Source organism: Vespa crabro, chromosome 3 (genome assembly GCF_910589235.1).
Source record: "Vespa crabro chromosome 3, iyVesCrab1.2, whole genome shotgun sequence".
Taxonomy (NCBI): Eukaryota; Metazoa; Arthropoda; class Insecta; order Hymenoptera; family Vespidae; genus Vespa; species Vespa crabro.
The window spans coordinates 5,651,800-5,668,839 of NC_060957.1; the positions used below are offsets into that span (position 1 = coordinate 5,651,800).

Here is a 17,040-nt window from a genome sequence, read left to right on the forward strand (position 1 = left end):
TAAATATATATATATAATATATATATGTATATATGTATATATATATATGTATATATGTATATATATATGTATATATATATGTATATATATATGTATATATATATATATATATGTATATATATAACAAAAAAGAAAAGAAGGGAGATAAAAAGAAAACGTTTTAAAATGAAGCCTTTGATCGGACTATTGCAGTGAATTAATTAATCGTGCTATTAACGCATCGTAAATTTTGTTACCTACGATGCGTACGTAACAACGAGTAACTTCAAGAGCTGTACAAGTAACAACAGGATACTCTCTGCAGGTTCTAGCAATGTGAAATGAATTTGTCTATTTTATTCGTAGCAGGTATGCTTTTCAAGGCAAATAAGTCGTCTTAAACTCTCCGAGAAATAAAAACAAATATTTTTCTCCCCCACTCTCATTATATCTTTTGGTTAGTTAATATACTTTTACGTTAATTAATAGTCTTCGGAAATATATTCGTAATGTTTTATTAAAATTTATAGCTAATTTTTAAAAATCACTTCTTTTAAGTAGTGATTTGAGAAGTATCTTTGTACAGGGCAAATTTTTTTACGTTCCGGCATTCGCTAAGGTATCGATCGTTAATAGAAACACCCAATGTGCAGAAATTTTCTTTTTTTTTCCTTCTTCTTTTTCTTCACCCTGATATATGCATGTATCGCCAATAGTTTCTTCCACGCAAATATAATATAATCTATTGCACGAGCGGTCGTAACATCGCGATGATGATAATAATAATAATAATAATAATAATAATAATAATAATAATAATAATAATAATAATAATAATAATAATATTAATATTAATAATAATAATAATAATAATAATAATAATAATAATAATAATAATAATAATAATAATAATAATAATAATAATAGCGATCGAAGAAAAGCTTTGATGAATTAAACATTTAAAGACAATATATTACATTCGATTTTTCTTTTAAATCATCCAATCTATAATTATAGTACGTAACCGATCGTTATTGTTAATTACACATATACATATTAAAACTTAATTTCTCGCGTGTTATCGAACCAAAAAAGGGAAGCGCATTTAACGATAGAAACCTTAGCGAAGTGCAGTCAGCTCACGTTTGAAATGCACATGTTAATTAATTACGGTGAATTTGGGCACTTTGTGACATTTCACTTCACCCTCAGATCATTTACATACATTAATAATTTATATTACACACTTACAGCTTTTCTAATGAGTCTCTGTCTTAACATCAAATAATATACATATATGAATATTATATATATATACATTTAAATATATATATAATATATACATATATTTTTCCTATAACGTAATCATTCATTAGTTCGTATTTATACAATTATCATTAATTATCACCTAACTTGGCATCCTTGTGGGAGCGGCGCAGGTGGACATCCCGACGAATTGTGTGTCGCGCTTTGGGACAGCAAAGGAATATCGTCCTCTTTGGAAGATTTTTTATCCGAGAGTTTCCCGCTCCTAGTATCGCTACACGGCAACTCCTCGGAGGAGGGTAATGAAAGCGAGTTCACCAGCGCACTATCGTCACTCGCACTACTACTACTACTTGCCACTGGATCTTTAAGTTCATAACCTTCCTGGCAACGAGTCAATTTTAATCTTATAGGTGTAACTTTAGCGGAACGCACGTTCCTAAGGGCGGTGGCACTCGTATTAGAATCCGTCGGTTTTTTATCATCGATGACACTGTCCATAGGATAAGCAAGTTCCTCCTTGGAAGGTTCCACAGGTGGTGGTCCAATCCGAGCATCGTAGTCTGCATTCTTCGATTCCATACGTGCTTGTTCGGCTACGTCAATACCAGCAGTGAGGAAGCTCGAGACGTCGTTGCTAGGTTCACGAAGTTCATTTGTCGATGAATTGCTACTGCTCTTACCTAACCGTATTATTAATTTCGGCGTTGCTGCTCCACCCTCTAAAATTTGAACACGAGCTTCCTTCTTACTCGACTGTCGTCTCTTTCTCTTACTGTTCCTATCCTTCTTACTCTTTACTTTCGTTTTCTCGTCGTCGTTGTCAAAACCAGCCATTATCATGCGTCGGAACTTCATGCTCTCTCTGCGAAGCTCTTCTATACTTGGTGTACTAGGAATACTACTCAATCGTTTTTTAGGAGGCCTTATTCTAGTCCTATCGTCTTGTTGCACGTTGCCCATTTCTTGGCCGATTATACTGTTTCCTATTTTGATCTTCAATTTCGGTGGACCGGTGTTGTTCGTGTTGTTCGGTACAGTTGTGGCCGTCGCCGCTGTAGCAGTAGCTGACACTGCGACCGTTGCAGCCGTGGGTGCAATCACTCCCGTTGCTGTAGCACCTGTCGTAGCTGTTGCAGCAGCAGCTACGACTGCAGCAGCCGCAGCTGCTGCTCCTGATGCCGTACTGCTTGATGTTGACATAGTTGTCACAGATGGCTTTGCTTGTCTGCCTCTTCTACCACGATCAACATTGCCACCAAAGATCATTCCACCTCCGCTACCTCCGCTACGTCTTCGATCGGAAATTCCTTCCTCGTCTGTCACATCAAAGAAGCTTCCCCTCTCTTTTCTTCGTTTCTTTTCCATGTTCGCGTCTACAACCGCTTTATAATCTTCTCTAGTTGGTATACTTGTCATCGACGCAACGGCTTTAGGTATCGTTATGACCGTACGATTGACAGGAGGTAGAGTGATAGGTGCCGAGGTCGCATTACCACAAGCTGGATCGCCGTCCATATTCATATCCTGCGAACAGTACTGCCTCAATAATTCCTTTTTACGCATCCTTCGAAGATTCGACGTTCCAGAGGCAACTGACGCACTGGTAGCAGCAGGTGTTATGATTACTGGTGCCTGTTGTGCCAATGGTGGTACTGACGATGCCGGGACGTAATTAGCGTCAAGGAATGGACCTTTGATTTTAACTTTCAACTGATTGCGAGAGTCAGAAAGGGAAACTTTGTTGGCTTCGTTGAAGTTCGACGAAGATGCCATTACAGCATCTATGCTTGGGTTATTGAAATTAGCTTTTGAGGAGGGATCGGTTTGTTGTTTGCTACCAGCGATTAAAGCAGATTGGAGCTCCTTCTCGATGTCCTCCTCGATATCGGGTAATGCCGAATCCGTGGAGACACCAGCGGCAAACGAGCTGAGAAGATGATTTGTATAGGATTGAGAATGGCTCAAGGACGAACTAGGAGCATCGACGTTTGAGTTATAAGTTCGCATATCGACTGGACCTGGAAGCAAGGGCAAGACAGTATCGGCAAACACTTGACCAGCATTCGATTCAGATTCGGCAATGGCCGCAGCTGCTGTCACGTTGCCGATTACAGCAGAAACACTGACAGCACCGCTGCCACCAGCACCAGCAACGACTCCACTTGCCACATTAGCATCGTGCATCGCTGGTGACGATAGTCTCTTATCGTCGGCGTATTTTTTATGTAAAGTACTCGGACTAGAAAGACGAGATTGGTGTATTCCGTCATTAGTCATCAGCAGTGATGTTTCACCTCTCTTTTCACCTCCGATGTCCGTAGATTTCTTCCTTTCGCGCATTGTTCGCAAGTCCGCGATGTTAGTCTCGTTCGTTGAATCCTCATCGGAATCAAAATCATAGACTGTGCCGACAAGCTTGTTCTGAATCGAGTCGTCGTTGTGCATAGCATTCGAGGGGAACGTCGAGAGTATGCCGATGTTAGAAGCCTGATTGTTTCTACCTCGACCTCTACCTCGTCCACGACCACGATTTCTGTAACCTGACTGTTGCTGTTGTCCGGCCTTTGCTCCACGACCACGACCACGTGGACCACCACTACTAACGGAAGTACTCTTGATAGTCTCTCCATGCCTCGGTGATTTTCCAGGAGATTTGCCTTGAAGAGAGGTTACTCTGGCAGACGTTCTCGTCGGTTTGGATGGCGATTTCTTGCCGGATTGTTGTGGTACTGTTACCGTTTTATTATCAACCTGAACTTCCTGAGCATTTTCGACAGCTGCAACAGCAGCAGTCACAGCTGCAACGGCGGCAGCGGCGGCTTCGCTCACTTGTACCGTTGGCGTCAACGTCGTCGATGCTGTGGTCACTGTCGCCAGTGGTGTAGGTGACATCGTCGTCGACATGGCCGTTGACATAGGTGTCGAAGTCGTCGTTATCGTCGTTGCGGTCGTTACTACAGCTGCTGCCGTTACCGTTGTCGTCGTGCTATCAAGGAAAGATGGCATCATTGGTGGCATCACAGATACATTCGCGTCCTGTTGTAATTGAGGTGGCTCATGTTCCGTCTCAAGCGATGGTTGTGCCGATTGAGGTGGTGGTGTTGGTACTTTCGTAGGTGATACCATCGCTGCAGTCAAGGCCATGTTGTGAGAAGACGAAGTGAAGGCGGCGGTACATGGCGATGCCTGCATGTTCAACGACTCTTCCAATGGTTTCGGTACGTGCGATAACAAAGATTGCGGAGTAGGAAAAGGTGCACCAAAAGGTGGTGGAAACATAGCCGTGCCTGGTGATGGATATGGTAATGGAGCGCTGCATGGTTGAGGTGGAAAAAGAGAAACAGGACCGGCATAAGAATTCGCTTCGGAATAAGCGTGATACGCCGCAGCGTCCATCGCTGAACACGCTGGGAATGGCATAGGTGGTATGTTCTTGTACGGAGGAATCGCAGTATGATCCTCACCGGATGAGGCCGACGTGATCGACGAAGATGTCGATCTTCGCGATGGTAATACTTGACTCTCAGCCCAACGAGTATCCTGCCGTGAAGCGTTCATCTCATTGTACGGGGAACCATTTTGAACATAATCCTGTCTCATATCCGATGACATCTCTTCCTTCTCCAATACTCGATCCATTTCGCTTCCTTGATCGTCCTCTGAATTTGGTAGACCTATGAGATGTCTGTTCACCATTTCCATCGGTGTTATTTCGTCAACCATTTGCGTGGATATCCCTGTCACTTGTTGTTCCATTACTGCCATAGATTGTGCTCGATTCTCTGCATGTGGTTCCAAATGTTGAGCAGCGCGGACCATGGAATGAGTCTGTTGCAAAAGATATTGTTCTTGCATGTTCATGTTCAACTGAGAATGTACCAACGTATCGGAATTGCTTTCCGGTAATACGTTCGCAATATCGTTTGTAAATTGATGATTGCCATAACGGTGATTTTGATTATCCATTAATGTGTTTAGATGCACATCCGCAGGATTAAAATTCTCTATACTCGGCGGCACCCATCGTTCATCCGCTTCGGCTCTGTCCAACTTAGCACGCTCGACTACAGTTACTTTTGAAGTTTCAAGATCCTCGTTATTGTACGATACATAATGATCGCTGTTGTTCGTATAGCATAATTTTCGTTTCTCCTCGGTCACATGATTTTTGCAAGCAATATCGTCGGACGTTCGAGCAAGCTCCTCAGTATCCTTCATTTCTTGCGCAGATACAGTTTCCGTCTCTAAGATCTTCACCTCATTTTCCTCAGGAATTTGATCTATCACCTTTTCGACTTGCGTTTCCTCCTTTTTTATGTCGTCTTCCACGGTGACAGGTTCTAGCTCGAACTGACTAGAATTCGATTTTTTCGATAGCTCCATACGTAGTTTTTCCACTAAATGTAATGTCTCTCGGGCACTATCCTCCTTTGAATCTTCTTTAAACCATAGCTCGTTATTAAAAGAGAATGTTAACGGTGCTGATCTTTCTTCGGCATCACGAGGAATATTAAAGCCATCGTCGTTTACCATGTCATCCGTTAATATGTCTTGATCGAAATCAAATAGTTCTGACACGCTAGGATCTTTGCTACCATGTTGCGGTGAAAATATTGAACGATTGCTAGATTTCTTTCTTTTATTAACTTCTTTCTCCACATTTTCAGAAACTGCAATTTTATCAAGAGTTGGCTTCGAAAAGACATCATCTCTTCCTTCTTTTGTCGATGTCTCTTCGATGGCTAATCGAGTTTCACAAGAATCCGTGGCAGGCATACTTTCGATTTTATCCTCGTTTTTACTTTTTCTATCCGCAAACTTTTCGTGCGATATCTCGGTAATATCGTTTTTAATTGAGATTTCCTCTGATTTTGGCTTATCCACGATTATTTTATCCTCACTTATGTGATTTTTGTGATCCTCGCTCTTTATCGTGTCGTTTAAGGGAAGTTTTTCTTGAACGGATCCTTTCGTATTACTTTGTTCGTTACATATTGTCTTTTCTATCTTTATCTCTGTATTCTTAGTTTTTGATAATTTGTCCATATGTTCACGTTTCTCAAGAAGTTTATCCAATCCTTTTAACGATTTCTTCGGACTGTCTCTTTCGGCACGACGCTGCTTCATTTCTTCCTCTAACGTATTCACTGCATTTTTATTACTAGGTTTTTTGATTTTTTTATCGTCCGCCTTTAAGGTACTTTCAACGCACTTTATAGAATCTAACGTAACCGTTTTAGAAATATCTTTATTAATATCTTTTTCAATCTCTTTAGTTGGTTTTTCGGTCAATCTTTTCTCACCTTTTCTAAGGGAAGATGCTTCTTTAACGTTTTTGTCATCCTTTGACGGAATCTCAGTAGATTTTCGTTTACGAGTATCTGATTTTGTCCTAGATCCTGTATTATTGTCTTCTTTATTCTTGATAGGTGGTTGTTCTGATTGCTTAATGATTTGATTGGACTTCTTGATAGATTTGGACCCAGAAAGATTTCGTGACCCATCATTATTTCGAGACCCACTAAACAGATTTTGGTCAGTTGGTGGTTGTGGTTGTAATATTCCGGATTTCTTTGATGACTCTCTTTGATCTGCTTTTTTGTTAATTGTTTGTTGTTGTGATTCATCTGGCTGTTGTTGTTGTTGTTGCTGATGTTGTTGAAGTTGTTCCTTAGAGATTGAGGTTCCGCTTGATTCTTCTCTTTCAGTAGACGGCGGCTGAAACTCTGGTCCATGCCGCCCGTCGGAAGTTTTAAGCTTCTTATCGGGCAGCTTTTTGAGTTTCCGTCCTATAACCTTTTTCTTCTCAGATTGAATAGGTTCGTCTACTGATTTAACAAATTGTCGTTTCACTACAGCCTTATTCTTGGATTGATTGGCTGTATCACTTTCAGAAGATGTATTAGACGAAGACGCTTGATCTTTAACAGAACTTCGAATTTGTTGCGTCGGACTTTTACTTTCGTCCGTATCACTGCTACTTTCAGAAGAACTGCTACAACTACTGCTGCTGCTACTTTCGCTATTACTTGATAATACAGAAGATAAATATTTGCACTCTGGTAATTTTTTCGGTTTTTTAGATACTTCTTCCTTAGTTTCCTTCCTAATTGTCTCTTCTTTCTTAGGTGATTCTTCCTTCTTGTTTTCTTTCTTTTTCCCGCTTTCCGGTGAATCTTTCTTTAGCTTAACGTCTAACATTTCCGCATCTGATTGGGCGATTTTTGTACCCATACCGCTCTTTATATGTTCAGCCGCTTTTTTCGCAGCTTGTCTTTGCGGTACGTAAGCAAGAATTTCCATACCATCGCCAAACTCTTTATCAAAATCATATACATCGTTACTCTTTGTTTGATCTTTAGTCGTTTTATTATCTTTTTGTTTCTTACCAGATGGTTTCTCTTTCGTTTGTTTCGTAGATTTTGTTTCTTCACCGGGTGATTTAACAAATTCTATAGATTCCGTCGTTAGATTGTCCCTCTTAGCTTGCGATCTTTGCATGATTTCGGAAGCTTTTTTCGCAGCTTGTCTTTGAGGTACTATAAGAGCCGAAGGAATATATTCTTTTTTCTTTGCGCTCTTTACATTCTCTTTGTTTTTGGTTGAATCGTCCACGTAATCATGTTTTGTTTCCTTGCACGTAAAGCTCTTCTGAGAATTTTTCGATATGTCTGCTGCCGAAAATTCTTTAACTGCAGCTTTAGTTATAAGTACAGCAGAATGAGAAGCATGTTCTTGTGAATCTGAATCTGTATCCGAATATATTGCAGAAGCTACAGAAGGTCCTAGACGCGTTGCTGAATTAGTGTTTAAAGGCAACAACTCATCACTCTCACTTCCTGATGCACTACCAAGTTCTTTTTCCATATGTTGTAACGTACGAGATCTATTATTCACAGTATCCAATTTATCACTTTCACTACTTTCTTGAAGCAACGAACGAGTTCTATCTTGAACACCAGATTTCTTGGCTTTGCGTCTAGCTGTTTTAGACTTTGGAGAGTTTACTTCATCCTCTGTGCTCGAATCGCTCTCGAGTTTAAAATTTTTCGACTTATTTGAACATTTATTTGACGCCTTCACAGTACTTTTTATTACATCTGGCTCACTACTGCTCATAGAAGATAAGTCACTACCATATAAACTTTTCTTTCTGACCGAACCATTGAAGTACATCTTCTTGTTAGATGCACCATTAAAATCTGGCTGTACTTTCTTTTCATTACTGGACACTGGAGTGGGCGATCTAATTCCTGCAATTCTTGCAACTAATGTGTCGATATCACGTGTGTATTCCTCTGAATCAGGATGGGAATATAAACGATCATATATTGATGGTCCATGATTAGCTGCTAATACGGATGCAGCTACAGCTGGTGGTAGCGGAGGTCCAGACAATATCAACGATTGCTTATGAAATGTTTGTTCACGTAACCTCAAGAAAGAACGGCACAGTTTCTCGCGTCTACCAACCATGTAGCATAGATTTCTGACACGTTCTAAATCTTGTCGGAGCTGCACGAACGTACGCATTTTTTCCAAATCTGCTGCTTGGCCTTGAGCACGTGCTCCAGCACTTGACAATTCACCGCAACGTGGTGCCAATAACGGTTTATTGTGACCAGCCTAAAAAATAATATACAAAACATAAAAAAAAATGTTGGTGCAGTTTTAAAAGTGTAATGATCTCATGTTTTTGGTGATATCAATAACTTACCCTTCGTTTTAGCTTCCAATAATTATAAATGTATATAATGGCGTCTGTATCTACATCCAATTGTTGCGATACAATATCTTTTAGACATACGTGTTTATCAAATTCAGCTTCTATTTCCTGCAACCTAAAATGACGAAAGAGATATTACTGTAACATATAGTAACATATAAATGATATGCATACAAAAAGTCTATTAAATAATTCCAACAAAAGTATACAGGGACTATTATAATATCAGTTACTATATTACAATAAAGTAATATTACAATAAAGTACATAATTCTACATTGTAGGCGTTACATACTTTGCCGCACGAGCTTGGTTCTTTTCTTCCGAAGTCATATCCTTGCGTTTGCGTCTTCTGGATTCACCATCTTCGGAATCTGAACCACCATTACCACTGTTATTTCCAATATTTCCTCCAACGCCAACTTTATCTTTCGTATTTGTTCTACTGTGTTTCTGACAATAAGACTATAAACAAGGCAATTAATCAATTGAAGAAGAAAAACACGAAATTTTTTTTTCTTTATTTTTGTGATTATTTATTAATATACTTACCCTTAATTTGACACCATCATCAGCCATTTCATCTTCAATAATTGCTTTCATTTCAAGACCATATTTAAAAGCACAAGTAACATGATACGCTGTTTTACATGTTTTTATGCTGCACTGTATACATGCACCCACACGTTCACGACACAATACACAAATAAGAGCCCAACGACTTTGCTGTAATTATTTATTACATAAATATTAAGCATTTGAAATATAAAAATCCTAAATTTGAAAAATTTTAATCCAATATATTATTATTACCGGAATACTGGATATTTTCGTAATTGGTTCCATTCTTTCTACGCATCCAATGCTGACTTCTGGTATCCAAAGTGCACACGAAACATGAGCCCACTTTTGTCCACTACGTGTACATTTCATTGCACCTCCTTTGTTTGGACACAGAACACAGTCTGGTCGCTGACTTAAGGAACAAGTTCTGCATAACCATGAACCATCTGGTATTGAAGTAATACCATAACATGCTTGATGCACACATATATTGCAACAATCACAGAACACCATTTCATTTCCTTCTTCAGAATCAGGCTAATAAATGGAAAAACACTTCATTAATTTATTTTATAAAATTATTTATATTATTTATTATGCAATTACAATTCTTGATTTAGATGTGTTTTTTTTAAGAATATGATAAACACAATCAAAAGATAAAACACTTACGGATCTACAAACGTCACAAATAACATTTTCATCATATTCAATTCCAAGACCTTCTTCATTTTTTACGATAGTTTGTATTCTTTCCCAACACCGTAGTTCTAACTCTTCTATTACACGCTCCAGCTCGGATTCGGTGATAGGTAACTGACCAGCCTAAAATTATGTAAAAAGAATAATAGAAAGTTGTCTCGACTTCTAAACTTTATTGAAAATGAATTTAATATATTAAATTGCAATGTAACTGCTATTATAAATCTACATTAAATTTTAGTACAAATGTGTGAATTTAAAAAAACTACGTTATACAACTTTGTGTGGTCCATATTGATGTTAATGCAGAATTGAACATTAACATTATTCTAATATAAAAATTTTATATACTATATATGTTTTACATGCACACAGACATAGAGATACATTATATTTTATTTCCTTACCTGCGCTCTTTCACCATTCAATACATCTAACCAAGCAATATCTGTATCATCTAGATCATAAGCACAAGCTTTCTCTGCTCGTGCAGGTGTAGTACTTAAATGATGATCTTCAGGATTGAAATAATCATCTCGGGATATTCTTATAAATTTTTTAGGTCTAGAAATTAAAAACTGATGTTAAGAAAAAAGCAAAGCTTTGAATTATCTACCAAATATATTTTGAAATAAAAAATATGTTATTTGGAATGTTGGTTAATACTTACAATTTGAATTCACCATGTAATTTCAAAGGAGATGTTTGTGTAACAGTAACCATTGGCTCAGGCAGGGAATCTGGATTGACAGGTACTTGAACACCTCTTTCCCATTCCTGTTTCCACTGATCAGTAATAACCCAGTACTCATTTGGACTTAATGGTTCACTATCCGGTAATTTCATAGCACTGATCAGATCTTTACGAAACAGTTCTGCTGGGGCCTCAGCAGCTGATCGATTGTATATACTTGAAATCTTAATGTCACTGACAGGTCGGGGGGTCCAGGATGCCCCCCCTTGACTGGACGACGCCATCGTTTCCTCCTCTTCTGAAGGCCCCGTTGCTGCTGGCAGGGCCGATGAACCTGTGGCAGCGGGACCCAATCTGCATTTACGCCTTTTAATCGCGCCTGGACAAGACGCCAAATCATTGTCGTTTCTATTGACTCTCTTCCCTCGTTGTGCCATTCTACTACACCAAATAAGCTAGTGGTACGTGGCACATGCAGGTGAGCTATGCACACCCTGAAAAGAAATGAAAAGTTATTTGTCTTATATATATTTTAAATATATATTATAAATAAACAGTATTGAATACTTACTACATAGTTATCCATATATTCATTATCTTGAAAGCAGACTTTTAATTGAACTGTAACAAATATAGGTAAAAAGATTACATTAATTATTACCTATCACAAACATACGAAGTGACAATAAAATAAAAAGAATTAAAATAATTTTAAGAAATAGTTGTTATTCATAATTGCTTCTTTAGATGAAGGATTTTTTTAGGAATTCCAATTATTGTCATATCAACAAAATATAAAAAGAGGAAGAAAAATAAATTAAAATTGAACTAATATATTTTCAACTTTTTATCAAATCAAATATCTTGTAACATTTAACATATTTTAAATATTGCACATTATAGATTTAATATTTTCTAATAGAACTCTACATATAATTTTGATATATGATTAACATTATGCATACAATAATTTCGAATAGTTTGATTTAACATGCTCAAAGAATGTCAGAAAGGATCAAATATAGTTTAATAGTCTTTTTAAATACAAATGCATGCTTTGCATTTTACTAAAGAAGCAATACATTATTTATATATAATTTCAATATGTAATTATATGCAAACATATCATACAAATATCTAAAATAAAAACATTTATAATTAACATAAGGTTTTTTAGTGACTTTTGTTTTGTATATGAAATAAGAAAACGCGTAAGAAAGAAGCACTTTTGTATATAAACAGAAAAAGAAGTTAACTGTACAAGACATTCACTTATAATAGTAACAAGCACTGATGTAGCAAGCATAATAAATTTTATATATACACACCACACTCATACACTTTGAATATCAAAGATAGTGGTTACCAACAAAACAGTGTGCCGAGACTGGAATGAAATTGCAATCGCGCACAGCCAGTCCGGTTAAGTGACGTCTCCTTTTGAACCCCACCATTCAAGTTTTAGATGCATACTTTACACGGTGGAAAAATCACCATTAATTGAAATTCTGCATTGTTGTGGTACTTGTTTTGAGACAGGGACGTTTTCCACTACACAATCCTAGCCACTGGCTGAGCACAATTCCACACTCCTGTCTCAGCTGTAGAAAAAGAAGAGGTTATAAAAAACCAAGTTCCATGGCAATAATAGTGTAACATACACATTCGGCAATCACTAATCAACAGATTGCAACCTCGGACAAGCTCGATTTTAAAGAAAGTCTTAATAAAATCACAAAACGTACGAAAATCATAAAAGGTTGTTCCCATCCTAAATATCATGTAAACATTGACACGGAGCTATCCCGGAAATTTCAAGTAAATCCTATTGCAAAGCGGTTTCACTCACTGCACGTATTCTCGATCGAGCGAGCCGAGGACAGCATTAGATAGCATGATACGCGCGAAATTATGAGAAACGGCGTATTCGCACGGAGAAAATGCTCACGGCTCCATTACGCTGCTGCTGCTGCTGCTGCTCCTGCTGCTGCTGCTGCTGCTGCTCCAGCTACCCAACAACATTGACAATACAGATGGCAGCACCTTCGGGCGCAGTCCACACAAGTTTCTACACACACTCCGAAAACCATTAAATACCTTATTATTGATCTATTAGCTGAATATATTTCCGCGCGCACAGTTGCACGTGATTTCGGAAAAGCTGAAAAACCACCGTGAGGATGCCAATCTTAGGCGAGCAAATTCTTGAATCGCCACAGAGCTGACAGAGATAAGTGCGTACACCTCTGTCACAGCAGCCTAACCAACATGTCCTCATTAACGATTCCAGTAACATATAGCCAGTTCGTACTCACTTTGCAACGATCCTACGTCTTCTGGCTATTTTCAAAAATTATTCGTACAACCGTGACCGATCGTATTTAATCGCGAAATGCACCGAATCGATAATATATTTACATAAAAGTGAATACTGGCATTTGGCGCCATCATGCCTGAAAAAATAACTGTGGAAGTTCGATGTCACGTGACCGACCCAGCGAGATCTCGCGATTTGCCTTCACGGATTATGGATTACAGTAAGATTGGAGGTCAACAGGTACATGTGGCTTACACGCCCCCTCTTGGAATCTGTAAATTTTTATCGTTTCTTTTTTTTTACTTCGCTAATTCTTTTTAATACTATTATCTCTCCTTTCTCTCTCCTCAATTCTTCAATTCTTCTTTTTTCTATTTTTAATCATCCTATAATATAGAAAGTATTAAAAAACTTTGATTTCACATTTTGCAAAACAATTCTTTGTTACTAATATTTAAATTAGTTATGGAACGTTTTCATTATTTCAATGAAGTAGGTAATAAACTTTCTTACACAACTTTTTTTAATAATTATGATCATAAATAAACGTCCTACATATATTCGTAAAAATAATTTTTTGAAATTATTTCGATTCATTATTATATCATTCATAGTAATATTCATATTATTCACAGTTATAACGTCATGTTAAATTTGTATATATTATTAGTTCTATGAATTCATAAACATGAACCTTTATGTTTAATTTTTGTGTTTCGTGACTCACAAGTTCAAGAACGTGCATTAAAATTAATTGGGCGAGTTTTCAAGAAATTATGTATAGTTTTCATCGAATATTTAATTGTTTTGGTTATGTTTAAATATTGCGAATAGTAACCGATCAATGCACGTTGTTGTTAGTTGCTGTGTAACAACATTAATATGTTATAAATACACTTTGTTATAGAAACTTAAATATTTCTTGATTTTAGCATAAAAAAACAAGTTAAAATGGAACAGGTGTGTGATTATTATGTTTAGTTTATGTCATAAATTTATCGTGTCAAATAGCGTGACTCTTTATACGAATGTTATTAAATTAATAATATTTTCTAGGATTTAAAGAGTAAAATTGATCAAGCATGTAGAACTGCTGAAGAATTTACAAAATTATATTATGAAAGTTTGGACAAACGAAGATATGCAAGTGTATTTTATGTACTTATTACATTTATATATATCTGCGTAATGTATTAGGTTATACGTTAGAATTTTATATTTCAGTTAATTTCAAGATTATATTTGGATACAGCTACTTTAATATGGAATGGAAATGGAGTCGAAAGTAAAGACAATATACAAAAATTTTGGACAGATTTACCGCCCTCTGAACATTCTATTATTACTTTAGATGCGCAGCCTATCACAGGTAATTATATTTAAAAATATTATCAAACAGATAAAACACTGCATATTTGTCTATAATGTCATTATGATAAAATGAAATATTGTATAATAAAGCTTTATTGCAAATTAAATAATTGACTCTATTATCGTAAAGTATTGTAATCATAGAATGATATTTACTTTGTTTATACATAATTTTAACTTATTAAATAACTAAATATAAACAATATGAATTTAATTAAATGCATTTAAAAAAGAATTAGTTTCAATTACTTCTTGATTTAATATAGAAATTAATCTCTTAGATATATTTTTTAACATTTCTTATTGCTATGTTGTTTTTTTTTTTATTGTTAATAGGTCCAGGAATAACTAATCAGTTAACATTCCTTGTTAAGGTTGGGGGACAAGTTAAGTTCGAAGAGAAAAGTTCAAAGCCATTTAATCAAACCTTTTTGATCACTGCAGTGGGTGATAAATGGAAAATTGTAAGTGACTGTTTTAGAGCATTAGAAACATAAAAAAAATGATGGTTGATAACATTATAAATAACTTTGATCTTAATCAAAATGTATCTCTCATTTATAAGTTGTATATATTGTATAATAACATTAAGAAAGTGTTCGCATTATACATAAGAAATTTTATAAAATATGATATTGTGCTTTATTATTCTATGATGCTTGTTATTGATTCAAAAAGCATTTTAGTTCCATAATTATTTTTATTTTCATTTTCGATCTTATATGAATGTATAAAGCAATATTAAAATTTTGTATTAGTGAATCAGTACATTGGTCTTTTTAGAAATGTAATTTTACATCAAAAAATAAAAAATAAATACAAGTATAAATAGACATAAAACTACTATAATACATATTATATAAAACAAGGACTTTTATGTCTCTTTTAATAATAATAATTTCTAAATGAATATCCATCAGCTAAAATTCATTTTTGTAATTATCTTTTTTCTTGAATTCAGTTTTTCAATTAATACAAATAATAAAATAATAGTTTAGCTTATCACAGGTACAAATGATTTAAAGAAAATGAGTAATTCAACCAAAATTACATTGTATACTATTAATGTTAATAATATATTGAATGTACTAATAGGCAGTGTCATAAGACACATTTCATTGGTCACTATTACTTCTGCTTGTATTGCATTCTACTTAGTTTTAAGCACAGATTTAATAAAGTATAAGTTCAAAAATTCCCATAAAATAAATAAAAAATATTGTAGATTTAACAGAATAAGTAACAATATTGGTTGAATAATCAATTAAATTAATTATATTTATATTGAAAATTATTGTTATAACTTTTGAGTATTTGAAAGTATATATATTATAATTTATAAATTAAGTATATAAAAAAATTTTGAACTTTACAATAAATTGAGAAATTTGTTTTTTATAAGTTCCAATTGCATTAATACAATAATTAAAAGTTATGACTGTTACACATTTTGGAGAAAAATTATTCTGAATGTGAACTTACTGGTCCGATAGAAATTTGTATAAAAAATATGTGCAAGAGTAAGGAGTCAATGCGCCGATATTTTTATGAAAATTTCCAAACATATTCCTTTACTGCTGTGCCTTTGGAAGAACATTTCCATATATCCATGATTAAACAAAGCACACGACACTTAAGAATTTGATTAATTACATTCAATTTTCTCATTCTGGATAATTTATGTAGGCATACGATACTTAGTACAGTTGTTATTCAACTTATGCTATACAAATACAAAATTGTTATATTGTCCCACAGTACATGTAAGATATCTTAACATTATAGTTTGTATTTATAATGTGACCTACAATTTCGCATAAATGTACTAAGCAATGATGTGTATAAAATTACATGTAAATGAAATGATTTACGATACATAAGCAGCTTAAGAAAGTGTCTACATTTTGTAATGGCAATCATTCACATTACATTTATATGCACCACTGGTACTTCAGTTATTATTAAAACTGTGATAAACTATTCATATTGTTACTATGATCATCACATATACTATTATATTCTAGATCATATGTCTCTTTATATAAAAACGTAATCATGCAAAATGAATATTTTTTATCAAAGCTTATATTGCAAAGTCTTAGATATGATCATATGACATGATCATAGATAATAATATTCAATACTTTTGACACTAAAATCGGTATTTTTTAAATATGTGCAAACGTAAAATTATGAATCTTGCAAATCATTATCTTTAGAAATACATATTAAAGAAATATTTGTAGTGTACTTTCTTATTATGCTTCAACTGCACAAAATTTTTGTAATAGCATAAACATACAACTATAACTCAACAACCCTTACTTTCATTCACATTCATTACTTGATATTATTTAAAGCATAATTACTATGATTAAAACATTGTTCTTAGACCTTACTAGTGACTTAGATATATAT

General features: G+C 35.2%; 2 protein-coding genes across 15 annotated transcripts; one reads left to right on the forward strand and one right to left on the reverse strand.

Annotated features, from left to right (window-relative positions):
- Positions 1–478: 478 nt before the first annotated feature.
- LOC124422926 lies at positions 479–13,021 on the reverse strand. 9 transcript variants are annotated; one of them, XM_046959990.1, is made up of 11 exons: positions 12,883–13,015; positions 12,301–12,535; positions 11,506–11,555; positions 10,911–11,428; positions 10,648–10,804; positions 10,211–10,363; positions 9,788–10,075; positions 9,527–9,700; positions 9,270–9,439; positions 8,966–9,089; positions 479–8,874 (listed from the first exon to the last, which is right to left on the reverse strand). In XM_046959990.1, exons 4-11 carry the CDS (start codon positions 11,369–11,371, stop codon positions 1,384–1,386), a joined length of 9,018 nt encoding a protein of 3,005 aa, XP_046815946.1. In that variant the 5' UTR covers positions 11,372–11,428; positions 11,506–11,555; positions 12,301–12,535; positions 12,883–13,015; the 3' UTR covers positions 479–1,383. The 9 variants fall into 9 exon arrangements, with proteins under 9 accessions (XP_046815946.1, XP_046815948.1, XP_046815943.1 ...); XM_046959992.1 differs by having other exon boundaries at positions 12,868–12,993; XM_046959987.1 differs by having other exon boundaries at positions 12,784–12,917.
- Positions 12,974–16,520, forward strand: LOC124422927 (NTF2-related export protein). 6 transcript variants are annotated; one of them, XM_046959998.1, is made up of 5 exons: positions 12,975–13,491; positions 14,184–14,211; positions 14,308–14,409; positions 14,476–14,620; positions 14,959–16,520. In XM_046959998.1, the coding sequence occupies exons 2-5, from the start codon at positions 14,203–14,205 to the stop codon at positions 15,117–15,119; spliced, it is 417 nt and encodes a 138-aa protein (XP_046815954.1). In that variant the 5' UTR covers positions 12,975–13,491; positions 14,184–14,202; the 3' UTR covers positions 15,120–16,520. The 6 variants fall into 6 exon arrangements, with proteins under 6 accessions (XP_046815951.1, XP_046815954.1, XP_046815952.1 ...); XM_046960000.1 differs by having other exon boundaries at positions 12,982–13,491; positions 14,308–14,394; XM_046959995.1 differs by lacking the exon at positions 14,184–14,211 and having other exon boundaries at positions 12,974–13,491.
- Positions 16,521–17,040: the final 520 nt, after the last annotated feature.

What these genes read in the sequence shown, in the direction of transcription:
- LOC124422926 (XM_046959991.1), bottom strand. Translation starts at nt 11,371, where the DNA reads ATGGCACAACGAGGGAAGAGAGTCAATAGAAACGACAATGATTTGGCG. An exon ending in TTACATGGTGAATTCAAATT is followed by an intron (nt 10,805 to 10,910) that starts GTAAGTATTAAC and finishes TTTAATTTCTAG; the next exon opens with ACCTAAAAAATTTATAAGAA. An exon ending in ATTGGAAGCTAAAACGAAGG is followed by an intron (nt 8,875 to 8,965) that starts GTAAGTTATTGA and finishes ATTATTTTTTAG; the next exon opens with GCTGGTCACAATAAACCGTT.
- LOC124422927 (XM_046959995.1), top strand. Translation starts at nt 13,384, where the DNA reads ATGCCTGAAAAAATAACTGTGGAAGTTCGATGTCACGTGACCGACCCA. An exon ending in GTAAGATTGGAGGTCAACAG is followed by an intron (nt 13,492 to 14,307) that starts GTACATGTGGCT and finishes AATATTTTCTAG; the next exon opens with GATTTAAAGAGTAAAATTGA. An exon ending in AGATGCGCAGCCTATCACAG is followed by an intron (nt 14,621 to 14,958) that starts GTAATTATATTT and finishes TATTGTTAATAG; the next exon opens with GTCCAGGAATAACTAATCAG.